Source organism: Diadema antillarum, unplaced genomic scaffold, assembly GCF_040938485.1.
Source record: "Diadema antillarum isolate AM-2024a unplaced genomic scaffold, OU_Dant_1.0 seq00001397_RagTag, whole genome shotgun sequence".
Lineage (NCBI taxonomy): Eukaryota > Metazoa > Echinodermata > Echinoidea > Diadematoida > Diadematidae > Diadema > Diadema antillarum.
The window spans coordinates 63,175-84,287 of record NW_027272152.1 but is presented as its reverse complement, the minus strand read 5'-3'; the positions used below and the strand labels follow the sequence as shown (position 1 = coordinate 84,287).

The following is a 21,113-nucleotide window of genomic DNA, read 5'->3' as shown; positions in this document are numbered from 1 at the left end:
GCCAAAGGTGTATGAAGACACCAGCCAAACACCATCTCCTGCCCCAAGCTAACAATGCCCCACCAAGCCAGCCACTGTGGGGACACCAACCCAGTCAGCTCCTGCTCTACGCCAAGAGTGCTCAAGAGACAGAACATCCAAGCGTGTGACCCTCCCGCAGGAACTGGTAAATTGGATACAGGATTGCATCTGTAAGTTAGAATTCTTGCTCTTTTCAACTTGCACTCAAGTTCCTCAAACAGGGATTAATAAATTGAAATTTTAGTTGGTACAGTTGTATTGTAAATTTTTGTTAATGATTATTGAGCAATAGAAAAAGTGTAATGTTCTTATTTAAGATGCCACTGAACGTTAAGTCATGAAATTTAATTGTACACATTTTAAGAGTAGTCAAATGAATTATGGGCAGTAGCTTGAATGACTGTAATCCTTCTCTGGCTGTCATGTAATTGTAGTTCTTCTTGAAGAATATTTTTTAAACTCTGATTTGCCTTTCAGCACCAACCCCTTACCAGATATGTGCCACAAAAGCAGCTTCTTGCCAAAGGTGTATGAAGACACCAACCAAACACCATCTCCCCTGCCCCAAGCCAACAATGCCCCACCAAGCCAGCCACTGCAGGGATACCAACCCAGTCAGCTCTTGCTAAACGCCAAGAGTGCTCAAGAGATGGAACATGCCGGAAATGCTCCATTACAGCTTGTTTGTATGACCCTCCCGCAGGAACTGGTAAATTGAATGCTGGACAGGATTGCATCTGTAAATTATTATTCTAGTTAAACCCATTTTGTTTGGTCAGTATAACACTCAAGGTGTATCCCCAAGTCAGTAGAATGCTCATGAAGATCAACTGCTGCCCCCTCATTCTGCTCTTAGGTTTCACAGGTTGTAATCATGCTGGGTGAGAACTGTCTGGGCAAATGCTCCAGACATGTCCCACTATTCATGTATCCAGACATCACTCAATATGGCTGCTTTTCAGTTATTCAGGAAAAAGATTCTACTTTTGCTGACTTTTTGGGGATTTACAAGAGACATTGAACAAAGAAGAAATAATGTTGCATATTTAACAAGACAATGTTGATGTAAGAAAAATAAGTGTGTGAATAAGCAGTGCAAATGTAAAAAACAGGGGCAAAATTGTGGTCCTGGTTGTACATGCAGGAATTTTACAAATTTAGATAACCATGTAATTATGGAAAGTGAAGGTAGTGATAGTGACAATGTAAAATCTAGACACTGCAGATTTGTCTGAAAATGGTATAGCCTTGCATGCATTGTGATCAAAGTTGCACAAACCAAGCATATGTGCATTTATACCTGTTTACAGAAACTTCTTTTTATTTCTTTTGTTTCAACAAAAAATTAAGGGGGGGGGGGGTGTGCGCCGGTTGCGGTCCTCCCTGGATCCGCCACTGTGAAAATGTGTCAGTCAGTTTTGATAAGTTATTTTGTCTAATGCAGTGTGTGAAGAATGTGTGTGAATAATGAACATGTATTCATCTAAGAGCAATCCTACCTCTGCATACTACTAGTATACTGATTCTTTGTTTTAGCTTTCTCGTTTAAAGCCTGTATTGTAGTTTATACATTTATAAATTATGTTATTTGCCCTAGGTTTGTGTGGCAAACTAAAGTTTTGATGGACAGAATGTGACCAAATACCTACCCTCATCAAATTTGAAGTTCCACATACGGGTGTACTGTAAAAGTGGATATTTTCGCGCTTGGCCGGGTAAGAAGAGTTTCGCGTGATTTTAATTCCACGGAATCAAGACATCCCACACAGGAATATATGGCAAGCAAAAATATCCACATACTTTTATTTTCGCGCTAGTTTTTTGGTTGCGCGATATGCACGAAAATTTCAACAACGCGAAAATTTCCACTTTTACAGTAATCATTCTCTTACAAAGCTTTTATGTATGTGAAAAGGAAAGTACAAATACAGCTATATCACTGAAAGTAGCTGTGTATGACAAAGGAGGTACTAAGCCTCCTTGGTATGGTATTATATTGTATGTATAATAGATACCAGGCATGTAGCCAACATTTTTAAAGACACGTATAAGATTGGGAGAGAACTGGAATAACGAAATGTTGGACATCAGATACCTCAGTCTATGAAAATGTGAGTTATATACAGCTGAGTTATTACACTGAGAAATACGCGTGTTGTCACAATCATTCCTATGACTACCACTTATGTATGATACACTTACATGCGTTGATGATCTGCTTGGTTAAGCATGTACAAATTCATGTGGTTGCTATCATTATTACATCATAATAATACAAATTGATCTTGACTGCAAGTCAGCATGCTCATAAGAAACGCACAATGCCTCTACTCAGATACCACACTCGGGCATTGCCATAAGCATTCCCCATGACTACCACTTTAAAGGAAATATTCATTTTGTTTATTTTCATAATTGTTATTGTGAACCCTGAGGAAGACATTCATGTATTCTTCAAAAATTCAGCCTGAATAAATAGCGCTGTTGGACTGAAATGCATTACTACTCTACTTCGCCATCTTTCATATACTGTATAATAGTCCGTCGCTGGGGTGACAAGACCTTGTATCTGCAATTTTGGTGAAAATGACTTTTTTGGATTAATGGTCAAATAATGGGTTAAGTGATGTCCTGTCCAAATCCCAACTGTCTTACTCCAAAAATGAAGCCACCACGGCATGTCAAAGGAAAGGCTATCCCATTCGCTACAGTGCTTTGGCCGCCATGTTTTTTGGCTCTCCTGAACCTTTGACATTTTGTAGATACGTGGTCTTGTCGCCCCAGCGACAATATATATATATACATATATATATATATATATATATATATATATATATATATATAGCATATATATATGCTGTTCTTGCCAAATACATGTAGTACTAGTGGTACATGTGCCTTAAAAGATGTAAACAACCAACCTTGCCAACAGAAATGTTTTTGTTTTGTTTTTTTTGCATCACATCCTGTTTAACAAAGAGCAATAATGTTTACAATATTTTGTTAGTTTGTTATGAACTTTAGGGTAATCCGTATGATAATGAAAAGTTTTTTCCTGTCATCCTATACTGCCAAGTAGTTGAAAAGATAATGCAGAATGACTGAAGAGCGTTGTGGAAACTGGGTAGAGGAGAGAGAAAGAAAGAGAGAGATGTCCAGTTTAAGGAGGGGAAAACAAGCAAGAGTGTGAAAGTCGTGTCTTGTGGAATTTGAATGTGGATTTCAAATCGGTGTAAATTAATGAATGCTACACTGATGATTACTTTTTTCTGTTTTGATAAAAAGGCTCGAGTACACATACATCAATCTGTACAATCCATAGTAGATTTTCAGCTTTTGTTCTCTTGTCTTGCTAGCAGCTTGCTTCCATCCACCAGAGACAAAAGATGAAATGTAAAAAAAAAAATAATAATAATAATAAAATATGAAAGATATATACATTGTATTTAAATATCTAAGAACGTAACAGATCCGCAAGGAAGCCAGCTTGCTTTGACTATCGTCATTCTCTGAGTCCCATCAGTGATTAGTTACCACAGCCTATGTACCGTCTTGTCATCTGGACACTACAATGACCAATGCACCCATTCACACAAGTGTCCAGAGAAATACAAGTACACCTATGCTGGACTACTACCACTGGCTGCTGCTGCTGCTGGCACTACTGGTATGGTATTACAAGTGTACTAGTACTACTAATGTACTAGTAGTCCACTACTACTATAGCTACTACAGTGTACTAGTACTACTACTACTAGTGCTACTACTACTACTATAGCTACTACAGTGTAGTACTACTAGTTCATAACAATCATAGGCACGTATAGATATACACGTGATACTTTTTACGGAAATACCTGCTTCTGTGGTTCACCGCAGCTCGTTTCGGTGCAGTTACCGTTTTTGCTGCAATCGCAACACTGCAAAACGAATACTTGGGACTACACTGACGGGTTCGTGTTTGCACTCTGTATATATTCACATTCTTTTGTCGATTCCTTCATTTATTTTGATCGATTGGACTCATCAAAAGACGAGATACATACTGAAATGTGATAATAAGTGTTCAAATCAACTTCAAAATGGTTTGATGTTAGTCTATAAACAGTTAGTTTTACGTCAGGCCCGGCAAAAGCAGAAGCCGTAAGTGGAGATTCACTATGACGTCATTCATGGCAGCCTCTGCAGACGGTAATCGACCAATCACAGCACAAGAAAATCAGATCGTCTTCATTAGGGCTAGTTGACAGTGTAGTTGCTCTAGATTTTGCTGGATCCTGACCCATCTACACGAAATGACCCATAAAGAGTTACATTTTTCGATTGATTGATACATTTCCCCCCATTTCGTGATGTTTTTTTATTGGCTCATTGTCTAGAAAAGTGAAATTTACCGGATGATTTTGAATTGAATTATTTTTTTTTCAACACGATTTTTGATGTGAAATTATAAAATGTTATCGCAGTCTTTTCTACTTGATATTATGATTTTTGAAAAATTCAGAATTTCGCTGATCATCTGCAAAAAAACCTGGTTTGATATCATGCACATGAAGTGAAATATCGCAGATTGAAAACCAGTCCTCGAACACGGCACGAGAGACCATTTCAAGGTCACACCGCTGCGCTGTAGAATGATTTAGACACATTTTCGCGACGCTGCCGGCTGGCTGGAGTAGACCAAGCAATAGATCACCTCGCCCTCTGTGGGTAGTGATTATGTAACCTGTTTTGGTTACAACACAGAGAATCTGAAGGCAAACCACACAGGAAATGATACAGGAAAAGGAGAAAAGACCAAAGTAATGACAGACAAGAAAGGTGGCTTCCTTTGCAGGTCGGCACAATGCAAACTTTTGCCTGCATTCTTTGAGAAGGTGCTTCGACAGAGGGGCTAAAAGTCTGTGGATGCCTGGTTTGCTAGGGCATAGTAGTAGCAAAATAGTGCTTCCCAATCAAAACTTGGATACATAAGTACGACAGCTTTGGATATCAGCATTAGGAGCTTTAATTTTTGAGCCAATAGTCAGCCAGTGCAAGTAATAACAATGACTAAATACGTCCACTTATTGATTAAAATCTCTGAAACAGAGAAAACCTACATCTCACATTACTTGAATACATTCTCATAATTTCTACTATACAAGTCTGATGTGAATCTTACCATCCACTGTTTCAGGTTCAAACGAAAAAAATGACCAATTCAAATTCTTCTCTTTGTTTTTTCAACAAAAATCAAAATTTGCCAAAATTCAGAACTTTAAAATTTTTGGTCTCAATCATATTGTACCAAGTGCTCATTACAATGTTGGGTGTTTTGTGTGTGTGTGTGTGTGTGTGTGTGTGTGTGTGTGTGTGTGTGTGTGTGTGTTTTAAAGGGGCATGTCTAAATGTGCTGATACTATTGAGAAACTTTTAATTCACTGCAAGACTACTTATTTACTCAGCACTTCAGGCCATTTCCTACAAAATATGTTTGTTTCACCAGAAATAGGCTATGCCTACCAGACTAAAAACAAAAACAGAACCATTTACAGTACGGGATCCAGAGGGGGGTGCACCGGGCGTGGGCCCCCTCTTCATTTTTGGTTAAAACAAAGGAAACAAAAAGAAAAAAATGGGGGGTGCATGCATCCCCATTAATTTTGCAAAGGCGCTTCCCATTTACGGAATTCCTGGATCTGCCCCTGACTTAACTCTTTCTGTGCCAGGGACTTTGGACAGTGTGTACACCTATGGGGGTTTTCTGTGAAAAGCGGAACTCAAAGCATTCAAAGGGTTAAAGACATGAACAAAGAGGTGGATCTTGTCCAGACAAAGCTTTTGCAACATTAAAAGACCCGCAAAAGACCCGCAAAAGACCCGCACTGACCTGTCTGATGCTTGAGCCGACTTTGGGACGCAGTAGTTCAGCTCCAGTCTGGCGATGGACCCAATGCGTAGGACCAGACCTGCTCCATAGCCCCATCGGAAGTCTTGCCTCAGTCTCTGTAGGTGGTCCTCCCAGGCAAAGATGTTGTCTGCATTAAGACGAATAAATGAACGAATGAACGAATGAACGAATGAACGAATAAATGAACAAACCATCGACTTGACTAAGGTTTCCTCTACTACCTCTGCTTTAAATGAATATTGCAATCTATTATCACATCTTTGACTGAACCTTAACATCAACCTTGAGTACTAACGACACAAGGAACTTATCACATCTTTTACTACATTTCTCTAATCTTTGTTTCATACAATTTTTTCATTTATGGTGGAAAGTCATTATAAAGATGTTGGATATAATAAACCCCCACATAACGAGGTGATTTTGTTGGTCAAAACTCTATTAAAGCGTGATGTAGTGAGAAACCTGGTGTAACGAGGTAACTGTCATGATCTTTGGGTCATCATTATACAAGGTTCCACTGTATTACTCACTTCGGACTAACATTAAACTGCGACTTTTGAGTACCAGATCAATCTTAACTTTCTTCTGGACACAGTCCTATTCATTGAATGCACATTGTGAGTCCACTGGAGCAGAACATACCAACAAAAATGGGACTTTTGTTTTTTTCTTTTCAAGAGGTTCACCTGATTGGTAAATCTCTATTGGAAGCAAATTTCAGTCCTTCACAATCAAAATCTGGTTTTTAATTTTGAGAGCTTTCGCCTGCTGTTTTTCTGCAAGCTTCGTCGGACTGGTGTTGACTCGCCACAGATAGGGCTTATCAGCTATCTTGCTGTCCATGAGTAAACAAAGAGTAAACAAATGTGAAAATCAAACTTTGATGGTGAATTAACAAAGTTTGCTTCCAGCTGCAATGGGACCTTACCGGTATTGAGTGTGGTCAGATTTCCCGCGTTGACAAAGAAGTGCGTCCTGAAGAGATCCCCAAATCCTCCCTTTCCCGAGGGGATGAAGGGGAGAGGGGTGTACAGGTGGATGGCCCCCGCCCAGAAAGCCTCCCCTCCCTGAGAATCACCTACAATACAAAGAAAAAAGCAACAACATCAACAAAAATAGTTTCCCCTAAAATTTCCTCTTTTAAAAGTAAGAGGAATTTCAAGAGCATTTTATTACTTAAGACACATAGCAACAGAGTACACCTTTATCTGTGACACAATTCTGAAAAAGAGACAAATTATGACATAACATGAAACTACAATGAAATACTTGCACGGGAAAGACTAACTCTTCTGTCAATCTTATCAGCATATGATGAAACTTTTCACTGTTTCATTAGATGTAACTCTACATTGAAGGCAAGTGGAATGTATATCTTTTCTTTCTTTCTTTTTATTTGAGGGCTTACGGGTTGGTTATTTACGGGACTAACATTGTAACCCTTCGCTTCATGACTTACATCACACAGACTGCTCTTGTGATCTTATACCCCATTTACACTAGTCACTCAGGGGATCACCAGGGAGATTGAAGGTGGGAGGGGGATCCAAATAGCAAACATCCAAAAAGAATTTCTTTCATACTGGCAAATGAGCTCTCTGTCGAATTTCTCTCAGTTGCTCTTCTGCAGTGGAATTACAGCGCATGTGAGAAATTTTAATTTCTCTAGAGCAAGAAATCATTGGCATACTGGCCTGTTGCTTTTCACCCAGGAAATTAATCGTGATGACTTTCATACTACAGCTTCACCCACAAACTCCCACGAGCCCCCAGGAGTTTACCTGGGATAGTTTGAGGGTCAAATTTCTGAAAAAGAAAGTCACCTAGCATTTTCAGCAGGAATTCACCCAGGTGACCTTTTCACACTACAATGATCCCCCAGGTTCACCCAGGTGCATCCGGGTGATATTTGCTAAGTGTGAATGGGGTATCAGGCCCGTCTCATGGCCAGACATCATCTCACCCACCTTGGGAGTGGGGCCCAAGGCCGTGGATGTTGAACCCTCTGACCGTCGTGGGTCCACCGAGGAAGAACCTGTCATTGATTCTCGTCTCAGTCCCTTCCAGGCCTTTCATCACTCCAGCCATCAGACCGCACGACAACACCTGTTTTAGTAGAGTAAATTTGAGGTTTGACCCCAAAAAAATTGATACAAAAGGTTTTTCAACGGTTTTGGGTAGGTTTTGACCTCCAAAATAACATACTAAAAATCTACTCAAATCCACCTACCGGAAAGGGCCTATTTCCAAGATGGCGTCCAAAATGGCCGCCGTGGGCTTAAATTTCCATAGAATGTGCAATAACTGGCCTACATTTCTGATTTTTGTGTCAATTTCTATGTTTTGGGGGTCAGCAAATCCAATGAAACCATTTTCAAAGCTGATCAATGATGGGAAAAACCTTAAATCCAAGATGGCGTCCAAAATGGCCCCCAAAATGGCCGCCATGGGTATAAAATTGCTACTAAATTGTCAATAAATACCGTGCATGTGTGATATATGTGTCGATTTCTATGTGTTGGCGGTCAACAAATCCACTGATATCATTTTCAAAGTTGATCAGTGATGGAAAAGCATTAAATTCAAGATGGCGTCCAAAATGGCCCCCAAAATGGCCGCCATGGGCATAAATTTGCTACTAAATTGTCAATAAATGTTGTGCTTGTGTGATGTATGTGTCGATTTCTATGTTTTGGAGGTCAACAAATCACCTGAAATCATTTTCAGAGTTGACTAGTGATGGTATGGCCTTGAATCCAAGATGGCGTCCAAAATGCCCCTCCCCCCCATGGCCACCATGGGCGTGTACTTGTTTTAAAACTGGCAATAAATGGATTACATTTGTAGTGTTTGTGTTTATTCCTATGTTTTGGAGGTCATGCCCAATCCTTCAAATAGTGTCTACCTAAAAAGTAGTCCCGTGTGTAGTGATCAGAATTGATTAACCACTTTGTGCATAACATAAATAAAAATATGCTTTGGTAATTTATCAATTAATCGGCATTCTCACAATGATCACCATTTCCTCTAAAAACGTACTTTCAATTAAAATGCCTTCAAGTTAGGGTAAATCGAAAACATCAACGAAAGTTCGTTCATTGAAGTAGCATTTACCATAGATAAACTATGCTTCCTCTTCGTCTTCCGATACTGTCTTGTTGAAAGGATTTTCGCAGGTATCAAGTTGACAGGGTCCGCAGACGCTGTGGCATGGCAGACCGTATCCCCTACAGCTACAGCGAATTGTTCTACAGCCAGTTGTGCAGTACATCGGATCTTCTTCAACAATTTTTCTGGAGCAGCGTCCTTGTTTGACGTGACTGGAACTAGTTTATTGTCCTCCAGTTTCCAGCCCTAGTCTGTTGCCTTCAAGTTTCCGTTCCTCCCCATCCAGACCATAATCTGATGGTATACTCTCAGAGAGTGAAACCTTGTTGAAGACGCTGTTAGTGGCAGACATTCTGGGGTGACAAACGACTTAGCTGAAGTCAGTTTCTTCGCAAAGACATTATATCGCAACTTGGCGAGGGAATCACAGGGATGTCCTCCAAATAATACTTTCATGGCATTGTTGCCGTTTTCCACGACCATGTATCTTGTTTGGTTGGGGACAAGGAAGGTGTTTGCACAAGTCTTGATTGCTGAATCCCCCTTTGCCAGTTTCTGAAATGCTGACTTTTTTCCAATTCCAAATACTCGAGATGTCGAGTCACACCCAGTGAAGGCATGAAGGAAGAGAAGATGTGGGCATAGCTCTTCACCCAATGATACTTTCAGCTGGTTGATATTGTGCACCTTCCAGTTCCAGGATGAATTGTCAGAACGAAAATACAGTTCTTTGCTGTCGACGCTAGCGTAATGCAATAATAGCACCAACAGATCGGTATCTTTTTCAATCAGGGTAGTTGATTGTTGGTATGACGATGTCACTTCCGCTTTTACTATGTCTAGGGCCTACATCGGCATCCCCTGGTGCATGAATTACGTTCAAGCAAATTTTCTTCATTTCCTCACTGATGAGGTTGATGAGCTGTTGCTTGTTGGAGCTCCTGGACAGGAACACGGACACGGCCCTTGTGTGTATTGTCCTTAATAGATGGTCCATCATCATAACCATCAAAAACGACTTTTCCATAGTGATGAATAGTGAAGTCAGCATACGACTTGGCTATCACATTGAAACTGTCCCCGGCTGTCCATGACAAATGAGGCAGCAAGGAGCCACCATCAAGAACATAGTGCACAGTTTGGGGAACAGAGTCGGACACGGTATCATTTGACACTTTGGCAGAATGGTCTCGATAGCTTGAACTAATGGAGGTTTGTCAGCCTTTCTGAAAATACCTATACCCTCAAACAGGGCAGGGGTAAATGGGCTCAGGTCATAGCCCATGACATTTTCCAACGAAATGTCTCCTGTTTTTGACACGACAAGAAATCTTTGAAAGAGTAGAGCAGGGTCAATTGCTCTGTCTGGACCAAGTTTGACTGAAGATACATCTCCAAGTGTTTTGGCTCTGTCTTTTCGATTGAAGGAAGATGTGAAAGCAGGTTTATTGACCATACTTTCCATAATCTTCTCTCCAACAGACTTATGCTCGTGGACATTCACATCCAACGCGGCCATCACTCCAGTCACAATATTTCTTAGTGAGGGATCTGCAGAAAATGGAGAGCATTCATTGAGTTTTGAACTGCTTTTGGCTAGGTCAGAAGCATCTCTTTCCATCCTTGCGCCACTAGATTCCTTGTGTTGTTCACTAGTCGTGTACAAAAGATCAGTGAATTCCTGCATCGCACTGTTATATTCCGACGTGACCGGCATTGACATTGTCCATAGAGACAGTTGTTCTTCACCCATCCCACTTCCGCGTGTTAGGCCACCAGTGCTCTTCAGGGATCTCATCAAGGTCTGTTCGATGACAAGATCAGGGCTTAGACCCACCCAGAACTTATTACTCCGTCGGATGACATGGAATCCATCTGCAAACTTGCAGAAGACATCTGGATGATTCTGTTCTAGCTCTGACATTTCTTGAAGATAGAAGTAAGAGACTTCAGGTAGTTGTAATGGCCAGCTGCAGCAAATATTGGCAGACATTCAGTTACAGCATGTAGGTGCATTGGTCAAGATGCTTTTCGATCTGCCATGATCAACTTTCTTGCGACCCCTAACATTGTCTGATAATTTAACCACAACTGACTTGTCTTGGATCTTGTTCGAAGTTCCATCTTACGTTTGTCCATTTGTCTTCTGATTGTAACCATTGCTTCATATGTCACGACATTCTCAAGCGTTGTCTCACCATCCAACACCTTAGAGTACATATCCTCTGACTGAGCCACAAGTGATGCAAACTCAGTATTCTCATTCATCATTTCGGATACAACCATTCGATTAAAGCACTTGTCTACCAGCAAATGTCCTCTGAACGCTCTTTGAACTGCCTTTCCAGTCATCATATGCACCACTGCATTCTCGCCATACACGACCTCTAGAACCTTGCTGAGCCCTGTTCCTTGCATGAGTGTTCCTATGGCACCGAGCAAGTTCATGAACAAATGAAAACAGCCAAGCAGTAATACAACCCATGCTGTGCATCTTGGATGATTTCAGCAGCTTTCCAGTAGAGTGGTTGATCAAATGTTCTGATGGGTGAGAAATTGTGCTTCATTGCCATGTTGGTAAGGAACTCCAAAGTCGATAGAACGCAAGTCTTATCCCCTGAATACATGTCTATCATTGGCAAAAACATCACTGAAGACTGACCAGGGTGTTCATACCCTTGATAAAGCGAGCACATCATTCCTTGCCAGTTTGGGGTAGCCTTTCGGAAACTGAAGGATAGCTCCCACAAAATATCGATGCTCACACAACAGTGTGAAATGATAAGACAACAATGACCCAACTCAAAATTGACATTTTGTTTAAAGGGGATGGCTAGTAACCGATCAGTGGGAATCAGTGGGAATGCTGAGGGATGATTGTTCCAATCCTTGTGGGATTTATTTAAGAGTACATTATATATCTACTGTTGTGTGAAAATTATTTGCTTCAGAACGGTCTCATATTCAAGTAATGTGCAGATTAATGCCCCGTCACTGACCAGGGACGCTTACCTGGAAACATTAAACATTTAATTTCATAATCTTGTGTTGTTGTGAAATTAAAAAACAAACCATCTGAATTTTGCACATATTATCAAGGTGTCAAATAGACTATTGGTGCAAGTTTTTGAAGCAACAATGAACACAGGGACAAATAACTTGTTGTTATACGACAACAGATCGCACAAATTTGAAACTGAAATGTATAATCAATAGCCGAGTTAGTAATTATAAAGTAAGTAAGGAAAATGCACATAAGTGGGATTCCATATCACAATTTCAAGTTTTGTTACACTAGCACTTGGCAAGAAATGATTTTGGCCTGGATTATACAGCTGACCTCCACAATAACGGATTAAATCCAATCCAAACATTGGAAGTATCAGATACGTATTGGGTATTTTGAGTATAACGAATTATTGGCTGTTTTATAGAAATTTTAACCCCATGGTGGCCATTTTGGATGTCACCTTAGATGCCATTCCTGGTTTTAGAGACTTTCCCTTCACTATAAATCAGCGTGACAAAATAGTTTTAGTTGATTTGTTGACCTCCAAAATGTAGAAACTGACACAAACATACACGGCATTTATTGACAATTTAATAGCAATTTTATGCCCATAGCCACCATTTTGGGGGCCATTTTGGACACCATCTTGGATTAAAGGCTTTCCCATCACTAATCAACTTTGAAAATGATATCAGTGGATTTGTCGACCTCCAAAACATAGAAATCGGCACATACATCACACACGTTCGGCATTTATTGACAATTTAATAGCAATTTTATGCCCATGACCGCCATTTTGGGGGCCATTTTGGACGCCATCTTGGATTTAAGGCTTTCCCATCACTGATCAACTTTGAAAATGATTTCAATAGATATGTTGACCTCCGAAACATAGAAATTGACACAAAAATTCCAAATATAGGCCAACTAGTGCCCATTCTATGGCAATTTAAGCCCACGGCGGCCATTTTGGACGCCATCTTGGAAATAGGCCCTTTCCGGTAGGTGGATTTGAGTAGATTTTTAGTATGTTATTTTGGAGGTCAAACCCTACCCAAAACCGTTAAAAAACCTTTTGTATCAATTTTTTTGGGGTAAGGCTATTTTTTGTTGTAGATTTACCCGACTATTTATTCAAATTCATGAAATTCTTTCGTCCAGATGTTTCATTGCAAGTGACAGAACTAGTCAGCTGTTTTTTGTTTTTTGGTTGTTGTTTTTTTTTGGGGGGGGTTCGAATATGCAACTACCGTAAATGTGGAACACTTAGCAGTGCCCAATTTCTTTCTTTTTTTCATGAATTTTGCACCGTACTCAACTGACGCACAAATGACAATAATAATGCACACAATTTGTTCAGGGATATTTAGTCGTGTACACGTATCAAGGGTGGATCCAGGAATTCCGTAAAGGAGGGGGCGCGTGCCCAATGCCACCCTCCCCCATCTGCCACTGCGTATGGTTCTCTTTGAATATATCTATCAAGTCTTTAACACATAAAGTGGTCATTGTTATTGGCCAAGCACAATAAGACAAATAATTATGTGATAATTTCTACTTTTACAGTTTTCACAAGAACTTTTGTAATTAGATACACATTTAGAGAGAACAACTATAATTATCTTGAAATTTCATCACCAGGAAATCAATACCAGGCAGTGGGAAACCAGAGCAAACAGTTTTTGTTTTTGTTTTTTACACATTGTACTATTAATGCAAAATTAAGTTGACTTTCTTGAATGAAAATCATTAATTCTTGGATGTTGAATTTCAAGTAAAAGATCTGCTTGACATAAACTGCAGTACAGCTTGAAAAGAAGAAATAAAATGGAACACAAACTCAACATCATTGTCCTTACAAACCTATTGTTTACTCGGGCAAGTGTCTACGGGAAATGCGTGTTGTAGCAAAATCAGCCTGTCCTCAACAGACAAAGGGGGGGAGTCTGTCCTTAAAATTTGTGTGTGAATGGAAGCAGAAACAGGACAGTGATAATTGGGGCAAATTCTGATGAAAACTAAGAAACATGTGATGATCTGAATCCACGATAAATCAAGGCACAAATTGGCACCTCTGTGATGTAGCAAGTGAGTTCACCTTCCATTTGTCATGTACATGAAATTCCACTAAATCTTTTTTTTTCTTTTTCCCATTATTGATGTAGGAATATATTCTTTGCATGAAGGGGTTGTATATGAAAATATAAACAAAGATTGTTCTAAGGCTGCATTCATAATCAGAAATTTACTTGAAGGAATTCTTTTTTTAAATTTCATCGAACAGAGCAAATGGAGGAAGGGGGTGAGGTCATGTTTGACACCACAGAATAGCTGCTTTATGTTTGACTGATCACAAAAAAAAAAAATAATAATACTAATAATTTTCTGAGTTTTCATAAGACTTTACTCAAACTTTCACTGCCCTGTTCATTTAATATTTTGCTTCTATTCTCACAAACTTATATTCAGGATGGATTTCCCCATTTAATATTCATGGAGAATGATTGTCGAACTCACGCAGTTGAACAAGAGTGATTTGTTGAGCTGCAGCTGAAGTTGTTCCTTCCAGAATTTGACATCCCCTCCTGTGTAGCCTGCCAACTCCTGGGAGAGCTTCAGCAGGTAGCCTCGAGACGGGTAAATCTTCTCATCTCGCGTGTCTCTCGCCAGTGTGTGCTGTGATGAGGGAAGCCATGAGAAAGGAGTTTACCACTCTGAAACACAACAAATCAAACTCAAATCCCTATTTAGCTTACATCTGTCCAACTGAAAGGGGGTGACTAGTAACTGATCAGTGGGAATCAGTGGGAATGCTGGGGGATGATTGCTCCAATCCTTGTGGGATTCATGTAAGAGTACATTGTATATCTATTGTTGTGTGAAAATTATTTGCTTCAGAATGGTCTCATATTCAAGTAATGTGCAGTCTAATGTTTCCAGGTTAGCGTGCCTGTACAGTGACGGGGCATTAAACTGCACATTACTTGAATAAGAGACCGTTCTGAAGCAAATAATTTTTACATAACAATAGATATACAGTGTATAATGTACTCTGAAATGAATCTCACAAGAATTGGAACAATGATCCCCCAGCATTCCCACTGATTCCCACTGGTCAGTTACTAACCATCCCCTTTAACAGAGGATTTCAGGGAGTAACTGGACTGCAGTGTTTGGAGTAGGGAGTCTCTGCACAAAACCTTCCTGTACCATACCATACAACTCAATTCAATGCAATACATAGCAGTAAATACAATCTGTACATCCAAATACAATGCGGCAGAAATCAATGTAACACAATGAAACCAAAAACTAGGTAACCCAACAGCACGTACCTGAACAGAGGATTTCAGGGAGTGACCGGACTGCTGTGTTTGGATTTGGGAGTCTCTGCACAAAACCTTAATACTATACCATACCATACTACACAATTCAATGCAATACATCAGTAATACAACCTGTATATCAAAATAATGTATGTCCCAAAAGAAATAAAAGATTACAACAGTACCCTCTGCAACGATAACTTTAAAAATAGTAAATCAATCCAAACACAATTTCAGGGTATGAAAATATAACTCATTGCCCATATCTTACAGAAAACCACATTCAATTAGCTTCAGTGGTCAAAGAGAAATGAGGATTTTTGTAGAGCATGTCAGGAATCCCTTCCCTCCAAGTTCTGTCTATTGTGTTTACACATTAATATGCAGTTCCAAGAGCATCCAAGTGCTGAACTTGGAAGAATCAGACTCATAACATGCTTGACAACAATCCACATTTCTCTGTGACCCCTTAACCAAATTGAATGGGGTTTTCCGCAATATAGAGCTAAGATGTCATATTTTAAGACCTTGAAGTAACATTTAGACGGTTTAATCATATTGGGTGTTATCAATGCAAAAATCCCATTGTAATTTTTTGGGGGGGACATACCGTACAATGCAACAGAAATCAATGTAACACAATGAAACCAAACTAACAACCCAACAGCACGTACCTTGACAGAGGATTTGAGGGAGTGTCCGGACTGCTGGCGGGTGTCGAAGGAGGCGGTGCGGGTCAGACAGGAGAGCTCCCTCCACACCCCTTCCCACTGTGCCTCCTGTAAGCCTAGCACACTGGGGAACTGCCACGCCCACCCACATGGAGAGAAAAAATATCAAGAGTGAATCTTATCTATCTACCTCTTGCCAAATGGGTGAAAGTAACTTACAGCCTTACAAATGTCAGTCATATATTAAAAATGGAAATTAACCCCAAATATATCTGACCAAAAATATATGAGTGAATTGAGTAAATTCAGACATAGCAGTAAAGATTTGAAGAAAAATAAAAAGAATTCCACAAGTTACAATCTCCTATCATGAAAAGTACACATTTCTTCCACTTCTTACTGGTAGGCCCTGTATGTTGAGGGCAATATTATGCCCCTGCCTTGTGAAAGAGGTACTTCAAGTGCTCTTTTCATTATGCTGAAAAACATCTAGAATTCTCTTTACATTTTCTTTATATCACTGTACTACTGTCACATCACAAATTGTGGGAGTCTTTGCATCCTTTTGGAGTATTTTGAGATCAAAAGTGAAGATATCATGTATAATGTTGATCATAGTACATGTACACAACTTTTATTCCAGAACAGTCCTCCCTGTTAAGAATTGTGGGTAGGCAGAACACTATGTGATGATCAATCATGCCCTAGCAATCAAACTTCGTATTTTTGTCATTACCTAGAGTGAAATCTTGTTATTACAGCATGCTTTCACACATTTTCTATGCATATGTGTACATTTTTGAGCAAATATCATCAGTTTTGCAGGCATATGAGATCTATGTTTTGGCTTTTAGTAAATCAAAAACGTCATTCTTATCCTATTTCCTACAAATTTCTGAAATCTTCATAGGCTTTGCACACGGCCCTTCAGGTTTATGTAAGCTATGGGCAAATGGCATGATTGAGCACAAAAATATCAATCTCATGATGTACATAAATTGCCTTCATCAATTGTCATCCCATCATCATGTGGACTGGGTCAAAAGGAGTCTGAGATTTCAATCCTAGCAGAATCTTCTCAAGAGGCAAATCAACTACCATAAGGAGTAAGCATACATATATATTGATTACAGACATGGAGTGTATGTGTATAACATAACATGCCCCTATTTGAAAATATGCTAGAGTAGCATGTGTTGTACTACATTACACTGAGATGTTGTCATCTCAGACAAGAGTTCACCAGGTGCTTGTATTCCTCTTTAAAGGTCAAATCTCAGCCTAACTAGGAGCCATGTCACCATATCACAACACTTGATAATGACTTTCATAATAATACCATGTGGTTTCCCCTTGATTTCTCCTTCTTTGTGTAATGCTATAACATTCCAAACGAGAAGAACAATTCTATACTCTACAAGTGACATATTTATATCAACACAATGAAAAAGTGTATTTTTGGCCATGCACACATGTGACTGATATTTCACAAATATTTCTACTGCTTTTCTCCCCCTTCTGACAGAAAAATGCACTGAACAGGGACAAAACACAGTATTGATCGGGCTCCCAAATTTCCTGGCCAAGTGAGGATATCTTGCACTCACAGCAAAGTCCACAGTGACTCCCCTGCCGATCTCACGGTACGAGCTCGGGGCAAAGTCTGCCGACGTCTTGAACACTGAGCTCCTGAACCTGTAGGGCCCCAAGTGGAAAGCAAATGAGTGAGATGGTAATAACATGCTCCTATTGGGACTTAACACCCCCCCCCCCCTCCATCACGAAAAAAAGATAAAATGAAATAATCATCATTATCATCATCATAATAATCATCATAATAATAATAATCATAATCATAATCATAATAATAACAACAATAATAATGATTATCATAATAATAATAATAATAATAATGATAATAATAATAATAATAATAATAATAATAATAATAATAATAATAATAATTATAATAATAATAATAATAATATTAGATAAGTTTAAGTTTAAGTTTCAAGTTTCTTTATTTTACCAAAGCATGGAACATATTAAAAAACAATACATACATCAATATTCGGATACGATTACAAACATATCAATAATACAGTGAAAAGGAAAAAAAATACAACAGAAATAGATTGACAATAACACATACATGAATAGGTTTAACAGATATGCTATGGAAGGTAGCAGCCAGAAAGGAAATGTCCCTTATAGTCCGGGAGCCAGCGGGGGTCAGCCTAGCTGAAAAGGTTACCAATTTTTATGTGTTTAGCAATTTAGTACATATGCCCCCGAGTATGGAAATGCACGTCTGGCTGGTCATCGGTGGTGGGTGTGGCCAGGAGGGCCACAAAAAGGACCCCCCAAAATTAGGCTAGCCTAGCTGGAAAAGTAACCCCATGAAAACAACTGGAACTTGTTCGTTACACTTACAGGATAAATGAATGACCATTGCCAGACGTTTTAAGTGGTGGGGGGTAGCCGCCAGACACTCTTAAAGGCCCAACTCCAGCTAGGCTAGCCTAGCTGAAAAAGTAACCTCATGAAAACCACTGGAACTTGTTCTTTACACTTACAGGATAAATGAATGACCATTGCCAGACGTTTTAAGTGGTGGGGGGTAGCCGCCAGACGCCCTTAAAGACCCAAATTTTTCCAGCTAGGCTAGCCTAGCTGAAAAAGTAACCTCATGAAACCAACTGGAACTTGTTCGTTACACTTACAGGATAAATGAATGACCATTGCCAGACGTTTTAAGTGGTGGGGGGTAGCCGCCAGACGCCCTTAAAAACCCAACTTTTTCCAGCTAGGCTAGCCTAGCTGAAAAAGTAACCTAATGTAACCCACTGGAACTTGTTCGTTCGACTTACAGGATAAATGAATGACCATTGCCAGACGTTTTAAGTGGTGGGGGGTAGCCGCCAGACGCCCTTAAAGACCCAACTTTTTCCAGCTAGGCTTGCCTAGCTGAACAAGTAACCTTGTGAAACCCACTGGAACTTGTTCTTTACACTTACAGGATATATGCATGACCATTGCCAGACGTTTTAAGTGGTGGGGGGTAGCCGCCAGACGCCCTTAAAGACCCAACTTTTTCCAGCTAGGCTTGCCTAGCTGAACAAGTAACCTTGTGAAACCCACTGGAACTTGTTCTTTACACTTACAGGATATATGCATGACCGTTGCCAGACGTTTTAAATGGTGGTGGTGGTGGTGGTGGGGGGGGGGGGGGGGGGGGGGGTAGCCGCCAGACGCCCTCACAGACCCAATTTTACCAGCCAGACTAGCCTATATATAGCTGGAAAAATAACCTCCTGAAACCCCTGGAACTTGTTCTTGTGATACAATCAAGGATAATTGAATGATTGTTGCCAGACAATAGCCGCCAGACGCTTCAAACACCAAACTCTTACCAGCTTGGCTAGCCTAGCTGAAAATTAGGAAAGTAACCCCATGAAACCCACTGGAACTTGTTCTTACACTTACAGAATAAATGCATGACCGTTGCCAGACGCTTTAAGTGGTGGGGCGTAGCCCCCAGACGCTCTCAAAGACCCAATTTTACCAGCTATAAGGCTCACATATTTCAGAAATGATAGCAGTGTAATTCCATAACAATACCGCTTGCTTGCGAGTTCACCTGTCTATAATCTATGCATGCCTTATTCTTTTGTTCTGCTTCCTTGAGCCCCAACTCATGCATTCTTATGGTGACTCTCCCATGTCATCATCCTTGTTCATTGCAATTTGTTCTATTTTTTGAAAATATTCTTATTCTTCATCCCAATTATCACAAATTCTGAAACTCTGTCCCGAGTATAACTAATTCATAGTTGTACAAATGTAAAAATCTGAGAATCACCCGGAGGTCTCCTTTAATGGGGGAGTTTCTTGAGCGCACAGGGAAACATTTTTTGAAATATCAATAGGGCAAGTGTTGAGACGAAATACTGTAGAAATATGAGAATATACAGTGCTGTGGTTTTGGTAGAAGAAATAGGGTATCTGTATTTGTCCTCAGTGATAACCAAAAAACTTATTAGGAAAAAATAATAGACATCAAAAAAGAATTGCCCAATCAAACATGTTGGGATTTTTCTCAAACATCAGTGTTCTCATTTTCTTTGCAGTGTAAAAAAAAAAAACAAAACAAAAAAAAAAAACAGGGCCGGGTACAGTATCCGGATGGAAATTGGTGGGATGGGCGTAAACCCGCGGGTATTATAACATACTGACGTGAAGAAAAAAAAACAAGACCAAAAACTACTTCTTTCTGTGTCCTGGGGAGAAATATTCATCAATTGCATTTTGGAAATGTTGAAAATCACAACTTTTGATGAAATTGTCAGTATCTCTTCTTATATGAAGGCTTTTTTTTATAATTAAGTTTCTTTCCTCTATGACCATGATAAAACAAACCCCTGATGATTAAAACAAAAGACAATCAAAACTTGGCAAATGAACTCTTTGGACATTAGCAAAAGGGAATACATTAACAGTTTTTGCAAACACTTTATACAATTGTCTAATACTCCATCAAGCTCATAAAAAATACAATTCTACTGCAACAAGAAATCCATTCAGTAAGACTCGTCCTCGGTGTACATAGCTTAAAATGCCAACTTTTTAAAAATAATTCCCCAGCTCTTAAATTTACTTTAAAAAGGGGAAGTAAAGCTCAACACCTTTGGCCTATGACTTTTTAGGTACCGTATCACCTTACGGTTGAGGAGATGGGTAAAGAAAAATTATTAACGAAATGAAACTTATAGGAACATGCTTCACATGACCTCACCGTTTTCTTCTCTTAAGAAAGAAACGAAATCTAAAAATTGTTCAAGAGTGTTTTTGAACATAGTACATTGCAAAAGCAGAAAAAAATCAGTGTTTTTAAGAAACATAACTCACAACAACAAGGAATTCCTGTCGTGTCTAGTATTGTACGTTTTTGGTTTGGAGGGTTTTGGATGCTAATATTTCAAGACAAGTTTATGCTCCGGCACTTCAATGAACTTAAATGTAAAGTAATGATCAACCTCTCTTGCCAATAAACTCAACATTTGCTGTTCTTCAGTAAAGCA

The 21,113-nt window shown here is 39.5% G+C and overlaps 1 protein-coding gene across 1 annotated transcript in view; it reads right to left on the bottom strand.

Moving 5' to 3' along the window:
* LOC139709003 (sorting and assembly machinery component 50 homolog B-like) overlaps positions 1-21,113 on the bottom strand; it is a 35,228-nt gene that overhangs the window by 3,795 nt on the left and 10,320 nt on the right. Inside the window, exons 6-11 of the mRNA XM_071620971.1 lie at positions 17,640-17,727; positions 16,036-16,164; positions 14,553-14,711; positions 7,885-8,023; positions 6,846-6,995; positions 5,894-6,041 (exon numbers count right to left, since the gene is read on the bottom strand). Of these exons, the coding sequence (XP_071477072.1) occupies positions 5,894-6,041; positions 6,846-6,995; positions 7,885-8,023; positions 14,553-14,711; positions 16,036-16,164; positions 17,640-17,727 (813 nt within the window). The remainder of the gene's footprint in view (positions 1-5,893; positions 6,042-6,845; positions 6,996-7,884; positions 8,024-14,552; positions 14,712-16,035; positions 16,165-17,639; positions 17,728-21,113) is intronic.